Below are 19,543 nucleotides of genomic sequence, written 5' to 3' on the forward strand. Positions count from 1 at the left end.
GCCCATGATCGCTAAGGCGTTGGCATAGCTGGCGGAGATGGGCAATATGCTCCTGTCTCGAGCGGCTCGCCACCAATATGTCGTCCAGGTATACGAATACGAATTCCAAGCCACGGCACACGCAGTCCATAAGTCGCTGAAAGGCTTGCGCAGCGTTCTTGAGTCCGAACGGCATGCGGAGGAATTCGAATAGGCCAAATGGCGTCACGATTGCCGTCTTGGGTACGTCGTCGGGGTGGACTGGAATTTGATTATAGCCACGCACCAGGTCGACCTTGGAAAATACCGTGGCCCCAGCCAGGTGGGCATTAAAATCCTGGATGTGAGGGATCGGATACCTGTCGGCGATTGTGGCATCGTTAAGCCGGCGGTAATCTCCGCAAGGACGCCAACCACCATCTGCCTTGGGGACCATATGTAGCGGGGACGCCCACGGGCTGTCTGAACGGCGCACGATCCCCAGTGACTCCATAAGGCGGAACTCCTCCCGAGCGAGACGGAGCTTGTCCGGTGGAAGACGCCGTGCCCGGGCGTATAAGGGCGGGCCAGTAGTCGTTATATGGTGCACCACCCCATGCTTCGGGGCGGCGGAGTGGAACTGGGGGTCCAGAATATCGGGGAATTCGGCCAGAATTCGTGAGAACACAGCGTCCACGGACGACAGGGGCCCATCAGGACGCACGACCGGGTCGCCCAAGCGGAGGAAAATGGGCTGCAGAGTGACAGACTGCACTAAACGCTGCCGCTTAATGTCCACAAGCAGGGAATGTGCCCGTAGGAAATCCGCACCCAACAGTGGCTGGGACACATCCGCGATCACAAATGGCCACGAGAAGCTGCTCGCCCCGAAGTTGAGGGAGATCGTGCGCACACCATATGACCGGATTGTGGTCCCGTTGGCTGCGGCGAGGAGGGGACCGCGGTTACCACTACGGAGGTCAGCCTGCGAAGGGGGAACAACACTCACCTCCGCCCCGGTGTCTACGAGGAAACGGGCCCCGAAGCGGCAGTCCCACGCAAACACACGATGAATCTGGCCGGCCGCCGAAGCAATCAGTGACGGCCGGCCTCTGCGTTTCCTGGGAACGAACAGGGCTGCCGGCATTGACGGGCCGAAGGGCCCCACCGCCGATGGAAGTAGCACCAGCCCCCTCTGCTGGGTTCCATGAAAACGGGCGGCTGTGCGGGCCGATCTGACCACCGGCGACCTCCGGTGGCGTATGGAGGAACTGCCGGCAGGCTGCGCGCGACCCCTGGGTCCGACCACCGGCGACCTCCGGTGGCGGGTGGGGGAACTGCAGGCGGGCCGTGCGAAAAAGACGCGCCGCCGGCTGGGTGAGCTGCTGAAGCCGGATACCGTCGGGAAGGCTGTCGGGGAGCGGTAGTAATGCGGGCGATCGAGGCTCCTACCTGCGGGTAGTCGTCGGCCGACGGATGGACTTCCAACGCGTCGAGGGCCAGGTGACAGGCCATCATGAGCTCATCGGCGCGCCTGCCCAACGCCTGCATGTTGGGGAACGGGGCGTCGAGGAGCTGCTGGCGGAGGTCGGACGGCAGCAGCATCAGGTAAACATGCTTAAAAAGCAACCCGGGCTCGTAGTCGCCTAGCAGTGCCTGCATGTCGGCCAGTAGTACCGACGGGTGGCGGTCACCCAGGGGCGGCATTCGGAGGATCCGGGTTGCCCGCTCAGCCTCGCAGAGGCCGAACTGCTGACGGAGGAAGGCTTTAAGGGCCACGTATTTATCGGTTGCCGGGGGGTCGCGGAGGAAGGGTCGGACCAGGCGCGCGGTGGCCGGGTCGAGGGCGCTGACCACGTGAAAGTATTTAGTGGCGTCGGCAGTTATGCCCCGCAGGGCGAACTGTGCCTCGGCCTGGTCAAACCAGAAGTCGGGGTCCTCGGTCCACAATGGAGGCAGCCACACCGACACGGCGTGGATAGCGGCGCGGGCGGCAGGGTCCGCGGGAAGGTCCAAAAGCGGTTGTGGTTGTGGTTGACTGGAAGAGTCGGGTAGTAGCAGGTTCTGGTCCATCGCGACTTGCGAGGGAAAGTCGGGGTCACCAGTGTAGTGGGTGCGGTCACCGCGGTAATCAGGCCAGACGCCAGGTGAGTAATTAATAACTTTATTACCTGTGGTATCAAACACCGCACTCAAGAAGAACGTGAGTCGACACACCCAAACCCTTTATAGTCCCAGACCACCTGACCCAAGGGGACTGACCCAGGAAGTGACCTAATCCCTCCCGTCCACTGAGTGCCGAGTGGAATGACCAAGGGTGTGGCCTAGCCCCCGGGTGCCGCCACAACAGGATAGTAGAGGAAATGAGCAACACCCTGAGAAGTTGGGGCGAGCGTTTGGTTGGATTTCCTGTTGGATTTGCCAATTCCAAAAGAGGATGGTCTTATGTTATCCCCATCATTTATCATTGACTGACTAAACTATGAGGTTAGAAGGGCAAATCCTGGTGGGCAAGGTAGCTCAGTACAATTCACTGTGTTAAACTAGGTCTTTTAGCTTCAGCGTAAGATGATCAGTGTGGCTTACCTGTGCGCTCAAGGTTTCGAGTGGGCTCTCCACTCGAGGGAATGTCATCAATGGCACTCCCTGTGGATCCTTGGGCTTCTGCTTGACAGTTGTGGTCTGTGTCCCTTTGAAGTTTTGAACAACACATATACCCTGGCAATAACAATGGACATATATGTCATCGATAATGCAGCATGGAAACAGGCCCTTGGCAGCAAGGAGTCCACTATATATACAAACATATCCCTAAATAGAGATGGTTAGAGTGAAATAGTGAAAATTGTATACGATATGATACGATAGAACCTTATTTAGCCCAGGAGGGAAATTGATCTGCCAACAGTCATAAAACACAAGATACATGAAACATGAAATTAAAGTGATGAATGGAAAGGATTGGGGACGTGCAAAGATTGGGGGGGGGGGGTCAGTCTACCCCACGACAGAAGGGGGAGGAGTTGTACAGTTTGATAGCCACAGGGAAAAAGGATTTCCTGTGGCGATCTGTACTGCATCTTGGAAAAGAGAATACAGACCTATGTAGAGAGAGAACTGAATGCAAACAGATATTTACATAAGGAGGATTTATGTACAATTGTCTACTGTATATAGAGAGGGTTAAATAGATAAATATCCATATATGGAGAAGACTTAAATATAGACATGCCTACATGGATAAAGTTAAATAGAGAGAGATATCTTTACTAAGTTGGTTCTGTCTCCACTCAATGGCATCTTTAATTTGACACATTTGATTAGCTTGAGTGGTGTAAGGTGGACTTACCAAAAACAAAGCTACCGTGCTGCCCAGTACAAAACCTGCGATCACATCAGAGCAGTGATTGCGATATTCGGATACCCGGTTCAGTCCCGTCAGGAAAGCGGCACAGAGAGCACCCAAGCACAAGACAGGTTTGGCCAGCCTGCTGCTCTTGGTCTTTATCGTGCTGGTGATGTACATCTGGGAAAGAACACAGTCACACACTCACTGTTTAATGGTGTGGGCACACTGCTAGATGTTAAAACAATGCAAAGTGTACAGGATGCTTTGTGGTACTTATTCATTTAAACAATTTTTCATAGAATTATTTATGGCAATGCATGACACAGAGGAGGCTATATGGCCCATTATGTCAGTGGGCCATATAAACTGGAGTGACCCCTCAGTCTGATGAAGGGTCCTGACCCAAAATGCATCTGTTTTTTTATCTCTGTTTGCATTGTTGTTATCTTCTCCCAGCCAACAATGATCTATTCTACATTTTCCTTGATCCGCATTCCCTTTGTCCTATTTTCACACCTTATACTTCCTTATCTATGTATCTCCCTCTCCCCTGATATCAGTCTGAAGAAGGGTCTCGACCCGAAACGTTACCCATTCTCTCTCCAGAGATGCTGCCTATCCCGCTGAGTTACTCCAGCATTTTGTGTCTATGTTCATTTCCTTCCACAGATGCTGCCTTACCCGCTTGATTTCCTCCAGTACATTTTATTTTTGCCCAACCTAATCCTACCTTCCATCTTGATGCATCTCCCTTTAGATCTGCCACTGCCAGCCAGAATGGTGAAAGCAGAGGACTGACAGCATTTAAGAAGGATCTAGATACACACTGCAATCACCTAGAAGGCCATGGCCCAAGCACTGGAAGATGGGATTAACAACCGGTGGGTGTCCACTGATCAGGGTGGACAGTGAATAGCTGGTTTCCATGCTATGCGACTCTCTGACTAAAACTGGGAACCACAGGCTAGGAAACTGCTGGAATCTTTATTAAGGAAATGTGAATGGGGCATTTCGAAAATAATAATAAAATTGGGCAGAATCAACATGAAGTTAATGAAAGGGAAATCAAATTTGATAAGTCCATTTAAAAAAAAAAAAATCAACTAAGGTATAGCTCAGAGGGATCCAATGTATATAGCATACTTAAGACTTTCAGGAGGCCTTCTACAAGGTACACAAAGGTTATAACATCGAATTAGATCAAATTTTATTTGAATTAATTAAACTGGAGAGGATTAAGGTAAAAAAAACATGAAGTGGGAAAAGGTATAGATTTTTTTGATTTTTTTGGAGCCCGTGATTTTTGCGTACCATGGAGATCAGTAGGGCCCATGTTGTTATAACCACCATCAATAACTAGGAATGGGAGGACCGAGAGTAATATATCTAGGTTTTCTTGTGATACAAAGCTGGGTGGAAGTGTGGATTATGGGAAGGATGCAGAGAGGCTCTCGTGGAATATAAACAGAATGGGTGATGTGGTAAATGGAATGCACCGTGGGGAAAAAAGGTGAGATAATCACTTTAGTTGAAGAAATAGAGAAACAGTATTTTTCAAATGGCGAGGTTTTATGCTGAGACCTGGGAGACCTTGTACATGAATCACTAGAAGTTAACCTGCTGAAGCAGCAAGCAATCGGAAAAAAATAATCATATTCGGCCTTTATCTTAAGATAATTTGAGTCTATTGAAATTATATTTGCCTTATTGAAATTATATGCAGCCTGGTGTATCGCATCTGCAATATTGTATGCAATTCAGGCCTACATGGATAAAGAAAGAGATGTATTTTTTAAAGTGGGTGCATGAAGATCTCATCAGATTGACTCTCGGGATGAGAGATTGCGAGTCAGGATTATGCAGATTGACCCAATGCTTTCTCGATTTAAGAAGGACGAGGGTCGATCTCATTGAAACAAGAATTCTTGCAGGGTTTGACAGGGCAAATGTTTGAAAAATCTTTCTCCTGACCAAAACATTTAGAACAATTGTCACAATATCGAAATAAGGGGCCAGTTCTGCAAAATTAAAATAAGAAGGATAATTTTTCACCTCCTGGGTTGTAAATCTCATTAATTTTAGTCCTGTGAGGGAGGGGTTAAGCAGATTGGGCCTATTCCTTCCAGACTTAGAAAGACTCTTCCCAAGAGGACTGTGGGGGACCAGATTCCCCACAGTATTCACTGCAGAGATTGATGTGTGTTTAGGTATTAAGGTAATCAAGGCATGGGGTATTAGGACAGGAACATGATTCTGAGGTAAAAAAATATATAGCCATGATCTTATTGAATTGTGGAGCAGGTACTAGAAGTCTCCTAATTCTTATTTGCTGGGTGCCACACCATAGGAAAGGGTTTACTGAAAAGATTTACTGAAATGATTCCATTGATGAGGGAGTTTTGTAATGTGATGAGCGAAGTTGGGTTGTTCTCTGATCTGTAGACTTTGAGGGAGAATCTGACAGAGGTGTTTAAAATCAGGGAGGGTATAAATACAGAGAATTTGTTCTCATTTGGGACATGTGAGCAAAATTGAGAATATTGGCAAAACCCAGTTATGGTGAAGACATGAAACTCCAAACACCTTGCAGTAGCACTGCGCAGTATGGACGCACTGGACAAATTAGATTCCTTCTGTGACAAATGTTTCTATGATTTTTGGAGTCACGTAATAGAAAGTCATCTCTTTGATCTTTTTGTTTTCCAAAATGGATGCTCTCACAACTGCCTACAATGAAATATAGCATCAAGCTTGAAAATCAAGTTTCCTTCGCGAGTTGGAAATTCCAGACAATCGGCAATGTTGTGCCTTTGCGCATGGGTCATCTGGAGAAAGATTTGAATGGTAGACCTATCAATCAGGCATGAGAAAATAGGTCTTGCGTCTTCTCATTGCTGCACTGCTCGTCAGTAAATAGATTGTTGAACTGCTACCCCAGCTCAACTTTCCCAGGGAATCTCAGTGTCCATTAAAGGAGAATTCAACCACTAGTTACACTCACTCTCTTCCTTTCCACCAAAGAAAACTGAATGAAAGTAGTGATGAGAGAACGACACGGAACAGTGGTTGAACTTTGTCTTTGTTTGCAGGAATATTGGCTCCATTGTGCCCCCTACTGGTCCTCAGCTAACTTCAATAGAACTGAATGTCGCCAGGGGACGTACAAAGACAGAGTGCGACAAATGCACCACTAACAAGAGTACTTTCCATGCCTGAGGGTTTACTCTGGATGAACCTGCAGGCAGAGTTCAAGAACAAATAAATGCCACGTCATTCTGCCAGCCAGCAAGAAAAATAAAGCTTAATGGAAAAAGGGAGTGGAGTTTTCACATCATTCACATTAACTAAATATCGCACAGACCACTGTACTGGATCAGATTTTAGGGAAACAATACTTGGATTGACCACCAGGAGGCATTTAGGAGTCACTTGAAATTTGTCTTGTGCAACCCTCAGTGAACTATCAACATGTGTTTAAAAACATACTTGGAGATGTCTGAATGTGCAGGAGTCATATCATTTTAAAGGACAAACAGCAATAGGAATCAGTCTGTGACACATATCGTGCAAAGACTAGCCAGGAGATTATTTTATTCAAGGACTATTAAAATCATTGCATTCTTCAGTCAAAATTCTAAATCTCTACACAACTATGTAAATAGGTTCATCAAGAGATACAGTACCGAAACAGGTTCTTCAGCCCATTGACTCAATGCCAGCCATCATGCACCTATTTATACATTAATCCAACTTTAATCTGTTTAGTTCTGCCATTCCCATCAATTCTTCAACCTCCCTCCCCCTTCCAAATTCGACCACTCAAGCTCTCTTGAATTCTTTATTAGATTTAGTATTAATCTCCAGTTTTGAACTTCAAACACATGGAAAGATCGATTTCTTACATCGACCCCATCAAAACCATTAAACATGCTCAAGGTTCCTTTCAAGACTACCTCAACCTACTCCTTTCAACAGTTCAGATTTTCCAAAACCTTACGCATTCCCATCGAATGTTTTGGATTAAGAATCTATAACCAGCCAATATTTTGAGTGATATGATGGGACAATTAAAGTAGTGTTTTGGCAAAAGTGCACTTCAATCACAAACTCTATTGTATCACTTAGCAACAGACCTCAAGGGTGAAGGTGAGCAGCCGGAAGTGGGAGTGCATGTCGGCACAAACGACGTCGGGGAGTAAAGGAAAGAGATTCTGCAGCGTTACTTTAGAAAGCACAGAAGAAGGGTGAAAAGCTGGACCTACAGGGTGGTTATCTCCGGTTTGCTTCCAGTTCCTCGTGCTGGTGAGGGCAGGAACAGGGAGATACGGGACCTGAATGTGTGGCTGAGGAGTTGGTGCAGGGGTCAGGGATATAGATTCTTAGACCACTGGGATCTGTTTTGGGGTAAGGGTGGATTGTACAAAAAGGATGGGTTGCACCTCAGCAGGTGGGGGACCAACATTCTGGCAGGCAGGTTTGCCACTGCTACACGGCTGGTTTTAAACTAAATGGTGGGGGGGGGGGGGGGGGGGTGTTTCAAATGGGATAGACAAGGATAAAGGGAAAGAGAGTACAGGAATAATTAAGAAACACCCCAGAATTAATGGGACAGAAAGCTGACGAAGCAATAGGAGAGAATGGCCAAGTGCAATAGGAATCGATGTGGAAGCTGAGATGAGCAAAGAATTAAAAGTACTATATATGAATGCGGGAAGTATAAGAAGTAAAGTAGATGAGCTTGAGGCTCAGTTAGAGATTGGTAGATATGACATTGTGGGTTTGTGGGGATTACAGAGACGTGGCTGCAGAAGGATCAGGACTGGGAACTGAATATTCAGGGTTATACGTCCTATAGAAAGGACAGGCAGGTGGGTAGAGGAGGTGGGGTAGCTCTGTTGGTGAGGGATGGAATTCAGTTGCTTGCAAGGGGTGACATTGGGACTGACGATGTAGAGTCACTGTGGATAGAGTTGGGGAATTGTAAAGGTAAGAAGACACTCATGGGAGTTATCTACAGACCCCCAAACAGCAGCCTCGATACAGGGTTTAAGTTGCAGCAGGAGTTAAAATTGGCATATAACAAAGGTAATGCCACTGTAGTTATTGAGAATTTCAATATGCAGGTAGACTGGGAAAATCAGGTTGGTTCTGGACCCCATGAAAGGGAGTTTGTAGAGTGCCTCCGAGATGGATTCTTAGAGCAGCTTGTACTGAAGCTTACAAGAGAGAAGGCAATTCTGGATTTAGTGTTGTCCAATGAACCAGATTTAATAAGGGAACTCAAAGTAAAGGAACTGCTTGGAGGTAGTGACCATAATATGATTAGTTTTAATCTGCAATTTGAGAGGGAGAAGGTTAAACCACAAATGTCAGTGTTGCAGTTGAACAAAGGGGACTATGAAGGCATGAGAGAGGAGCTGGTCAAGGTCGAATGGAAAAGGATCCTAGCAGGAATGATGGTGGAACAGCAATGGCAGGAATTTCAGGGCACAATCCAGAAGATGCAGGATCATTACATTCCAAATAGGAAGAAAGATTCTAAGGGGAGTAAGAGGCGACCGTGGTTGACAAGGGAAGTTAGAGATGGAATAAAACTGAAAGAAAAGATGTATAAGATAGCAAAGAGTAGCGGGAAGCCAGAGGATTGGGCAACTTTCAAAGGACAACAGAAAATAGCAAAAAGGGCAATACGGGCTGAAAAGATGAGGTACGCAGCAAAGCTGGCCAAGAATATAAAGGACAGTAAAAGCTTCTTTAGGTATGTAAAGAGAAAAAAGATTAGTAAAGACAAATGTGGGTCCCTCGAAGGCAGAAATGGGTGAAATTATTATGGGGAACAAGGAAATGGTGGAAGAGTTGAACAGGTACTTCGGATCTGTCTTCACTAAGGAAGACACAATCTCCCAGATGTACTAGTGGAGCAGAGGAACTGAAGGAAATTCACATTAGGCGAGAAATAGTATTGGGACTGAAGGCTGATAAATCCCCAGGGCCTGATGGTCTGCATCCCAGGGTACCCAAGGAGGTGGCTCAAGAAATCGTGATCATTTTCCAATGTTCAATAGATTCAGGATCAGTTCCTGTGGATTGGTGAGTAGCTAATGTTATCCCACTTTTCAAGAAAGGAGCGAGAGAGAAAACGGGGAATTATAGACAGTTAGCCTGACATCGGTGGTGGGGAAGATGCTGGAGTCAATGATTAAAGAGGTAATAATGGCGCATTTGGATAGCGGTAAAAGGATTGGTCCAAGTCAGCATGGATTTATGAAGGGGAAATCCTGCTTGACTAATCTTCTGGAATTTCTTGACGATGTGACAAGTAAAATGGATGAAGGAGAGCCAGTGGATGTAGTGTATCTAGACTTTCAGAAAACCTTTGATAAGGTACCACAAGGGAGGTTGGTGAGCAAAATTAGAGCACATGGTATTGGGGGTAGGGTACTGACAAGGATAGAGAATTGGTTGGTAGACAGGAAGCAAAGAGTAGGAATAAAGCGGGTCCTTTTCAGAATGGCAGGCAGTGGAGAGTGGAGTGCCGCAAGGCTCGGTGCTGAGGCCACAACTATTTACAATATATATTAATGATTTGTATGATGGAATTAGAAATAACACTAGTTTGCGGATGACACAAAGCTGGGTGGCAATGTGAACTGTGAAGAGGATGTTAGGAGGTTGCAGGGTGACTTGGACAGGTTGAGTGAGTGGGCAGATGCATGGCAGATGCAGAATAATGTAGATAAATGTGACGTTATCCACTTTGGCGGCAAAAATAAGGAGGCAGATTATTATGTCAATGGTGTCAGATTAGGTAAAGGGGAAGTGCAACGAGACCTTGATGTCCTTGTACACCAGTCACTGAAAGTAAGCGTGCAGGTACAGCAGGCAGTGAAGAAAGCTAATGGCATATTGGCCTTCATAACGAGAGGATTTGAGTACAGGAGCAAAGAACTCCTTCTGCAGGTTTTATAGGGCCCTGGTGAGACCACATCTGGAGTATTGTGTGCAGTTTTGGTCTCCTAATTTGAGGAGGGACATCCTTGCTATTGAGGCAGTGCAGCGTAGGTTCATGAGATTGATCCCTGGGATGGAAGGACTGTCATATGAGGAAAGATTAGAAAGACAGCGTATTCACTGGAGTTTAGAAGGATGAGAGGGGATCTTATAGAGATGCATAAAATTATAAAAGGACTAGCCAAGCTAGATGCAGGAAAAATGTTCCCAATATTGGGGGAGTCCAGAACTAGGGGACACAATCTAAGAATAAAGGGGAGGCCATTTAATACTGAGGTGAGAAGTAACTTTTTCACCCAGAGAGTTGTGAATTTGTGCAATTCTCTGCCACAGAAGGCAGTGGTGGCCAACTCACTGGATGAATGTAAAAGAGAGTTAGATAGAGCTCCAGGGGCTAGTGGAATCAAGGGATATAGGGAGAAGGCAGGCCCAGGTTACTGATTGTAGATGATCAGCCACGATCACAATAAATGGCAGTGCTGGCTCGAAGGGCCAAACGGCCTCCTCCTGCGCCTATTTTCCATGTTTCTATGTTTCAATGACCTATTTTCTGATTACTACAGCTAGATTTTTTTCTTTCTGTGTTCAGGCGAGAATTAGCAAGCCAATAAATTGTTCAGGATGGGGTATGCTTTTATCTGAGCTTTAGTCCACAGGTATTTAAACAAAGGTGAAATACTTCAAAAACCAAATACTCCATATGCTGAAAACCTTTAAAGAAAACAAGACAATCGGGGAATAATCAGCGGGTCAGGCATGTTCTGTGGAGAGAGAAATATAACTATTTTTTTAGTTTGATACCTTTTTGCACAAAACTGAAAAAAGTAAGAAGTTAAACAAATGTGAAGATGCAAGAAAGGGGGATGGGCAGAGAAAAAATTAAAGCAGAATCTCTGTGATAGGGTAGAATATGAACCACTCCGGACTTCCACAATTTCCCTTCTGTCCTTCTTCACCATTCTCTGCATCGGAAAACTTATTTAATTAATTTTTTTCAGTGCCGATGAAAGATCAACCACCTGCAACATTGACCCTGTTTCGATCTCCACCAATCCTGCCTGATCACTGCGTATTTCCAGTATTTTAGGCTATCATTAAAGATTTCTGATACTCGAGAACAAGTGATCAAACCAATATGGATCAGCAGAGTCCATTCCCAAGATAACAACCAAACCATCGAAGTTCAGGTGAGATGTGAAGCCCACTCCCTACAATGGGAATCCGTCAGCTGCGAGAGGAGTCGCGACCTTACCGTGGCCCGTCAGCTGCGAGAGGAGTCGCGACCTTACCGTGGCCCGTCAGCTGCGAGAGGAGTCACGACCTTACCGTGGCGTACAAGGCACAGTAGATGCTCAAAGACGCATCCTTCGATGGAAAGGACCTCCGTGCATTTGCGATGACGTCTGGGTTGCCTGTGCAGATGCGTTCACTGGTTATGAAGCGTGAGCGGGAACGGCAGTCAGTTCCTGTGTAATTAGGTTTGCAAACTGTTATAAAGAATGGAGTCAGGCTCCCTGTGACCACTTGACCCGCGTTTACGAATATATCCGTGGCAAACAGTCCAAAGGCAAACACACCTGTGGGGGAGAAAGAAACAGGGATTTGTGAATAGGTGATATTCCTTCCCGCAGTTTGAGATTAAGCTACAGGTTTACAGAGATTTCAGGGCAGCACAGTGGCACAGTGGTAGAGCTGCTGCCGTACAGCGCCAGAGATCCAGGTTCGATCCTGACCACAGGTGCTGTTTGTAGGGAGCTTGTACGATCTCCCCGTGACCGTGTGAGTTTTCTCCGGGTGCTCCAGGTTTCCTCCTGCACTCCAAAGACGCCCAGGATAGATGGAGACAGGCAGAAGAAGAAAAAGGGGAAATAAGAGAAAAAAATAGAAGCAAAGAAAGGAGACAGATGGAGTCAGGTGAGGGACGGTGAGGGTGAAGCGAGAAGGGTGATGGTAGCAGGAACACAAAGGCTGCCAATGCTGGAAGCTTGGAGGGAAATCCAAGCCTCAGAAAATGAATAAAATTAATAACAAAAAAATCAATTTGTGTCAGCTTATCAACTGATTAATAGCTACTTAATTTGCTTGCAGGTGTTTTGAGTTTGAGGACCAGTGCCTACAGCAGCACTGGCTGTGAGTCAGAGCTGGGGTCCACTGGCATTACAAGTGAGGGGGCCATGTGAATATGTGGGTCTCCAGGTACGATGAATCAAAGAAACGCTGATGGCAAATTTGTAAACCAATTAAACGACCATTTATCAGAAACCCAATGTTCTGGCCAAGGTACAAAAATGTGACTGCAGCTCATTCCAACCACAACAGACATATACAACAAAACCCCATTAAATATGTAACATTATGGGTGCAAATTCCCATCATGTAGGCTTATGCTACCTTTGGCTGAAAACCTCAAATGTACATGGGCCTCTTAATCAGTACACATGAAATCAATGAGGTTTGGATCTTTGGGTTTCAATCTTTATTTAAATGAAAGAAAAAATATCTTGCATTTCCAGAACATCTTTTCATGATGAAATAAGTCAGCCCAAAGCATTTTGTACACAAGGATAAAGTTTGGATCATGATCACTGTTTTCACATGAAACAGCAGCCAAATGGCTCACAGCAAGCATTCATGATCAACAATGGTGGCCTACCATATCCTCCCCTCCCTCTCTCAAACCCCTGCCTCCTACAATCTCAGCAGGCTGTCCAGGCTGGTGGTCCATTGGAGATTTCCAAACTGCGATTAAGTTTCACGCTAGACCAAAATTATTGATAATCACTAACCAAGGCAGGAAGATGGAATCAAAGTTTAGGTTAGCCATGGACTGGTGAAGGTCAAACCTCTTATGGTACTACAGGATGATTGATCATCATGAGGTGATGGCTAATCTGAACATTGCACATAAATAAAATAAGTCAAATTCCCACCTAGAAACCCCTCTACCCTCCCCCTCCATCCCCTTGTCAATCCCTATCTGGTTGGCGGTCCTGTCAACTGACAGAGTATTCTTTCATCTACTCTTTGCCATAAGCTGTGAAATTTTAAGTTCTCTATTGAACCTTCTCTGCTCCACGTAAAGTCCAAGTTAACTGGGTTTCCTTGGAGCCTCCATGAAGTAATGTGATGGAAACCGTCCCTCTCATACATTAAACAAGAGTTCATTTCAATGACTCACCTATAAACCTTATTATTCTTCGCAACAGAGGACTCAAATAACAACATTCTCCTGTTACGATGGTCTTCTCCTGGCGGAGCAGATTTTCTCTCGTCGATTTTATAAAATACATTGAAATCTCACCGATGAAAATCTGCAACAGAACAACATACACAGGATATTTATTCACAAAATGCTGGAGTAACTCAGCAGGTCAGGCAGCATCTCGGGAGAGAAGGAATGGGTGACGTTTCGGGTCGAGACCCTTCTTCAGACTGAAGAATTTAACATACACAGGATAAGGCAACGTATTAACAGTGCAGGTAAGGTGAAGAAGATTAAACAGTTTCCATTGGCATTTTCAAGAAAGGCAAGGTAAGGAGGCACTTGTGATGTGATTAACCAGTGCACAGGGGATTTAGCAAATTGATTGATGATCTCATTCAGCCACACTAGATTCTGAAAGGGCAAGTGTCTCCTCAGGCTGTGAAGTCTAGAATAAGGGAACATATTCAGAGTAAGAGTTCACCTAATTCATTCAGAGAAATGCAGAGGAGAAGAGTCAAGAGTGTTTTATTGTCAAATGTCCCAGATAGAAAAATGAAATTCTTATTTGCGGCAGCACAACAGAATATGTAAACATAGTACATTGTAAACAATATATTAAATGATAGAGAAATAAAAAGTTCAGTGTGTATATATACACATACTCACAAATACACATATATAGATCATATGTATGTATACACACATAAATATATATACACACATCATATATATATATATATATATACACACACACACACATATATATATATATATATACATAAACACACACACGCACATACGTATACACAAAAAAAAGTGTGTATAGGTTTGAAATTATTTGCACCAGAAACTGTCGATTTTAATTTTAAGTATATTCCAAGCAACGTTTGAAGAAATGGGGGGACAGTTAAAATGACCTTGAAACACAGGATCAGCCACGCTGCTGGAGGTGGAGGAGGTGGGGGGGAGGGATAAGGCTTATTTATTCTGCGCACATTTACTCCATCTGTGTCCCTCGTAATTTTATACACGTCTATAAGTTTACTCCTCACTGTACAGGCCAGGAATAAAGTCTTTATTCCTGGCCTGTAGAGTGAGGAGGAAACCGGAGCACCCAGAGAAAGCCCACGCGGTCACAGAGAGAATGTACAAACTCTGTACAAACAGCACCCGTCAGGATCAAACCCAGACCTCTAGTGCTGTAAGGCAGCAACTCTACACTGCACCACTATGCCACCCTTTTTTCACTGTCTACTGAAATCTCTGGCCACCTCTGTCCATTCCACCAGGGATCTGAGTACAGTTCAGTACAGTACAAACTCTCTCCTCATTTCCAAAAACCTGTCTCTTTGACCATGTATTTGCTCAACTGACCTAATGATATTTTTGTGGTTTTGTGTAAAATTTTACTTAAGAATGCTCACCTGAGATGCAATGGACATTAATAGTAAAATATAGTTATTGGTATTGATTTATTATTGTCACATGCACCAAGATACAGTTAAATCGTTGTTTTACATTCTATCCAGGCAAACCATACCATAGATTAACACAACAGGTAGCGCAAAAGAGAAAATAAAATGTAGAATACAGTGTAACAGCCACAGAGAAAGTGCAGATTTCATAAAAATTCAACAAGGTAGATTGGAAGATTGGGAATACATAGCAAAAAAGAGATCCGTTCAAGAGTCTGTTTACAGTAGGAAGAAGTTGTTTTTTAATCTGGTGGTATATGTTTTCATGCTTTTGTAACTTCTGTCTTTTGGGAGAGGGGAGGGGAGAAGAGACTCTAAACATGATATGAGTGATCCTTGAATATGTTTGCTGCTTTCCTGAAGCAGCATGTAATATTAGTGGGATTGATGTGGTAAGGCTAGGTTGCATAATGGACTAAGCAGAAAACACTGATTATTGCTCAGTGACCAGTGACTCACAGTTCTCTGGGGTTTTCCAACAACTAGATGTGCTTTATTGTCACATGTCCCTGGTTGATCCTGCCAGTAGCATTTGCTTGTCTCAAAGATTAAGCAATGCATGTCTAATTACACACGGCCAGTATAATGAAACTGCAAATGGCTCAAAAAATCAGTTATGGTTCCTTTGATTGGGTGGCACAGTGGCACAGCAGCAGTGTTGCTGCCTAACAGCGCCAGAGACCCAGGTTCAATCCTGAATATGAATACTGTCTGTATTGAGTTAGTACATTCTCCCCATGACTGCATGGGTTTTCTCCGGTTTCCTCCCACATTTCAAAGAGATTTGTAGGTTAATTGGCTTCAGTAAAATTGTAAATTGTCCCCAGTGTGTAGGATAGTGCTAATGTATGGGCTGATTGCTGGCCGGCACGGACTCGGTGGGCCGAAGGGCGTGTTAATGCACTATATCACTCTAGTCTAAATTCTAAAGAATCTGTCAATATGAACTATAAGAGACATGGCTATACAAAAATAGCCATGCTTGATAAACAGCCATGCTTACCAAAATAAAACTGTGTTGATATTGTTCCTTCCATGATTATATCGGGCCATCATTAACACTTATCTCACACAAGAGATTGTAGACCAACCACTGCTGAAGATAGGGATGCTGTTGGACTTAGTGAAAGGTGACAATTTCAGACCACTTTGTGGGTGCCCTAATCACCGTGCGGACTGATATCAAGCATGGCTGTTTTTTTACTCTAACACATCTCAACCTTCGATTCAACCCCACAGCTCACCTCCAAGAAACTTCCCTCTGAGGTAAAACTAACACCTAGGGTAAGAGAAAAACTGGTCAATGTAGGAGCGGCATGGTGGCACAATGGTAGAGTTGCTGTCTTACAGTGCCAGAGACCTGGGTTCGATCCTAACTATGGGTATTGTCTGTATGGAGTTTGTATGTTTTCCCTGTGACTGTGTGGGTTTCATCTGGGTGCACCAGTTTCCTCCCATACGCCAAAGATGTAGAGATTTGTAGGTTAATTAGCTTTGGTGAAAATTGTAAATTGTCCCCAGTGCATAGAATAGTATTGGTGTACAGGGATCGCTGGTCGGCACAGACTGTGGGCCAACGGGCCTGTTTCTGCACTGTATCTCTAAACTAAACTAAATGATGACACTTGTATTTTGGAATCTAACCGCTGTCATTGAGTAGAGACAAGGAACTGTAGATGCTGGTTTACACAAAAGGACACGTAGTGCTGGAGTAACTCAGCGGGTTAGTCAGCATCTTTGGAGAAAAGGAATAAGTGATGTTTCGGGTGGGACCCTTCTACAGACTTCTTCAGAAGAAGGGTCCCAACTCGAAACATCACCTATCCAGCACTGTGTCTTCTGTTATTGAGTGCAGAACACAACCAAAACAAAAGCCTCGTGTCAATTGACTCCCAGTTTCCAACACTGCCTTCCAATAGTAAAGGTCCACAACAAGGCACTAGAAAATGTGACCATGCTATATCCTGGGAGCCACCTCACAGCAAAGGCAGACATTGCTGATGAAATTCAAGATTGCCTTCAGCATGTCAATGCAGCCTTTGGCCAGCTGAGGATAAGTGTGTTTGAAGATCAAAACCTCAAACCTGGCAAAATAATCCATGGCCTCTCAGGCAATAGTGATCTTCACTCTCTCATTGATTGCCACTGAACAGATGCCATGAACGCTATCTCCAAAAGAACTGGCAGGATAAATGAACTGATGCCAGCCAGCATCTTGTCCAGGCCAACATCCACTAGCATTGAGGGTCTAATTATGTTCAGGCAGCTCTGATAAGCAGGCTGCAGCATTCCTGAACCCGACACCAGATTTCCAACACAGAAACCGTGCTCGGAGTTTCATCATACCAAAACGCCACCAAATGGAAAGAGGAAATGATTCTGAAATGTTCTCAATGCATCCTTGATGAAGTGTGATATTCTCACCAACTCCTGGGAACCTTAGTATCGTTCAAAATGGCAAAAATGCTTTTTGGAACCATTGAGAACCCTGGGTTCATGCATGTAGAGCAGATGGGAAAGGGTGCATTTACCTCACAATGTACCCTCCCACCCGCCTAATCAAACACCTCCTGCCCCATCTGAGCCAGAGACTGCAGTTCCCATTGTACTCATCAGCATTCCTCAGAACCCATAAAACTTTAGTGGAAGCACGACATCCTCAATCTGGAAGATAGACACAAAATGTCGGAGTAACTCAGCAGGTCAGGCAGCCTCTATGGAGAAAAGGAATAGGTGACATTTCGGGAGAGGGGGACAAGGTATGAACAAGTCAGAGCCGGCACTGATAACCAAGGAACGGTGGAGACCACAATGGTACATTGTTGGCTGCGGATAAGGTGATAACGAAGGGGTACAAACAGTGAAACTCAATCTGGAAGGGCTTTCTTAGAAAGAAGAGGTGATGTACAGAATGCAAAACAGCACAGATGCCTAGAATACCCAGGCAATTCTGGATGTATGTACATTGAATGATCTCCTGTAATAATATGCTGTGGAGTCTTAATCAGATACAAACACATATGCCACGTCTTTGGATAGTAATCAAAATAATATATTATGCAAAATTATACATGAAGTGATCCAAAGTCTATTTGATAAAAATGCTAATCATCAAGCTTGTTCCTTTCCCCCCAGGGTACACAAAGAGCAGAGATCATAGGAGACTTTGCAACAAAAGCTAATCTAGGTCAGTCACCAGAACTGTTGCAACAGGACTTGACAGCAACTGAAGATGTTAAGGGATCGGAACTTCCAACTAAAAAGGTGCAGTCAAGTTTTATCGCCTTCAGATGGGTGGATCAGTGGCTCACTGCGTAGCACTCTTGATTCTTAGTCGGATGGTTGTTTGTTTCCATCCCTCTGTCTGAACTTCAGTGTAAACGTCGACTGCTTCAGTGAAGTACTGAGGGAGATCTGCCCTGCATTTTACTGACACTATGGTTCTGTCCCTTCACTCAGTCATCCACGGCATATTTCAGAGACATTGAGTTTTCCCAGTGCGAGAAATAAATATTTAGACTTCACTCATTCTCAGTACTTGTTATTATCCTGCTGCCTGTGTGTGGGAGCTTGCTGTGTGCAAACTTGCCATGTTTAGTTTAGAAAGTTTCATTTAGAGATACTGCATGGGAACAGGCACTTCGTCCCACTGAGCACACTCCCAGCATCAATCACCCTACTTTCTCGTCATCTCCCTATTCATTAGGGGAAACTTACAGAGGCCAATTCACCTACAAAACCATAAGTTTCTGGAATGTGAAAGGGATCCGGAGCACCCGAGGAAACCTACGTGGTCACAGAGTGAACATGCAACAGATAGCACCCGAGGTCAGGATCGAACCCGGGTCTCTGGTGCTGTGAGGCGGCAGCTCCACAAGTCCTGTCACTCTGCCGCCCAAAACTTTCCTGCATTCCAAAAATATTCCATTGGCTATGAAGCCCTTTGGGGTGCCCTGAGGGGAAATAAAGTAGTTATATATCAAAATACCCTTTCTCTTACGTTGAACTGTTTCAAAACTCTTTCATGTGAGAGCTTGAAATCTTCTTGATAACAAAGGATATGAAAAGTTAAGAGGAGTAAACAGGAATGCAGTCACAGTTCAGGAACAGATCTTTTTGAAGAGGTGAGTGGCCTGTTCTTGTTTCTAATTCACATGTTTGAATGTGAGAGAATATTTAGGCCAGAGCATTGAGTTGGATAAGAGGATTATATATTTATTAAGAAGAAAAATTGTCTTGGATTTACGTAGCATACTTCACAAACTAAGGACATTCTCAAAGCCTTTGCAGCCAATTAAATACACCTGTGAGTAGTCATTACTGCCATGTGGCAGTCAATCAATGCATAATAAGATCACACAAAAGGTCAGGTCATCGGATATTTATGATGTTGGATAAGAGTTAAATATTGGCCAGGGCACAGGGAACAACACATCTTTCACTGTTTGATCCAATCCAACAATTTGATAAAAAATTAGCTGCATCTTTTCAGATGCAAGTGCTTCTCCCTTGTCCAGTAATTGGATCAGAGATTCACTCATCGAC

At 44.7% G+C, this 19,543-nt stretch overlaps 1 protein-coding gene across 11 annotated transcripts in view; it reads right to left on the reverse strand.

Annotated features, from left to right (window-relative positions):
• plppr1 (phospholipid phosphatase related 1) overlaps nt 1–19,543 on the reverse strand; it is a 78,110-nt gene that overhangs the window by 14,955 nt on the left and 43,612 nt on the right. For 10 of the 11 annotated variants that reach the window (XR_013547118.1, XM_078396880.1, XM_078396889.1 and 7 more), the window contains 4 exons: nt 13,497–13,629; nt 11,645–11,895; nt 3,308–3,484; nt 2,545–2,676 (listed from right to left, as the gene is read on the reverse strand). Coding sequence is in view for 10 of the 11 variants with exons in the window: in XM_078396880.1 (XP_078253006.1) it covers nt 2,545–2,676; nt 3,308–3,484; nt 11,645–11,895; nt 13,497–13,629 (693 nt within the window). In the remaining variant the exon portion in view is untranslated. The remainder of the gene's footprint in view (nt 1–2,544; nt 2,677–3,307; nt 3,485–11,644; nt 11,896–13,496; nt 13,630–19,543) is intronic. The other variant, XM_078396884.1, reaches the window with a different exon arrangement.

Source organism: Rhinoraja longicauda, chromosome 3 (assembly GCF_053455715.1).
Source record: "Rhinoraja longicauda isolate Sanriku21f chromosome 3, sRhiLon1.1, whole genome shotgun sequence".
NCBI classification, from domain to species: domain Eukaryota; kingdom Metazoa; phylum Chordata; class Chondrichthyes; order Rajiformes; family Arhynchobatidae; genus Rhinoraja; species Rhinoraja longicauda.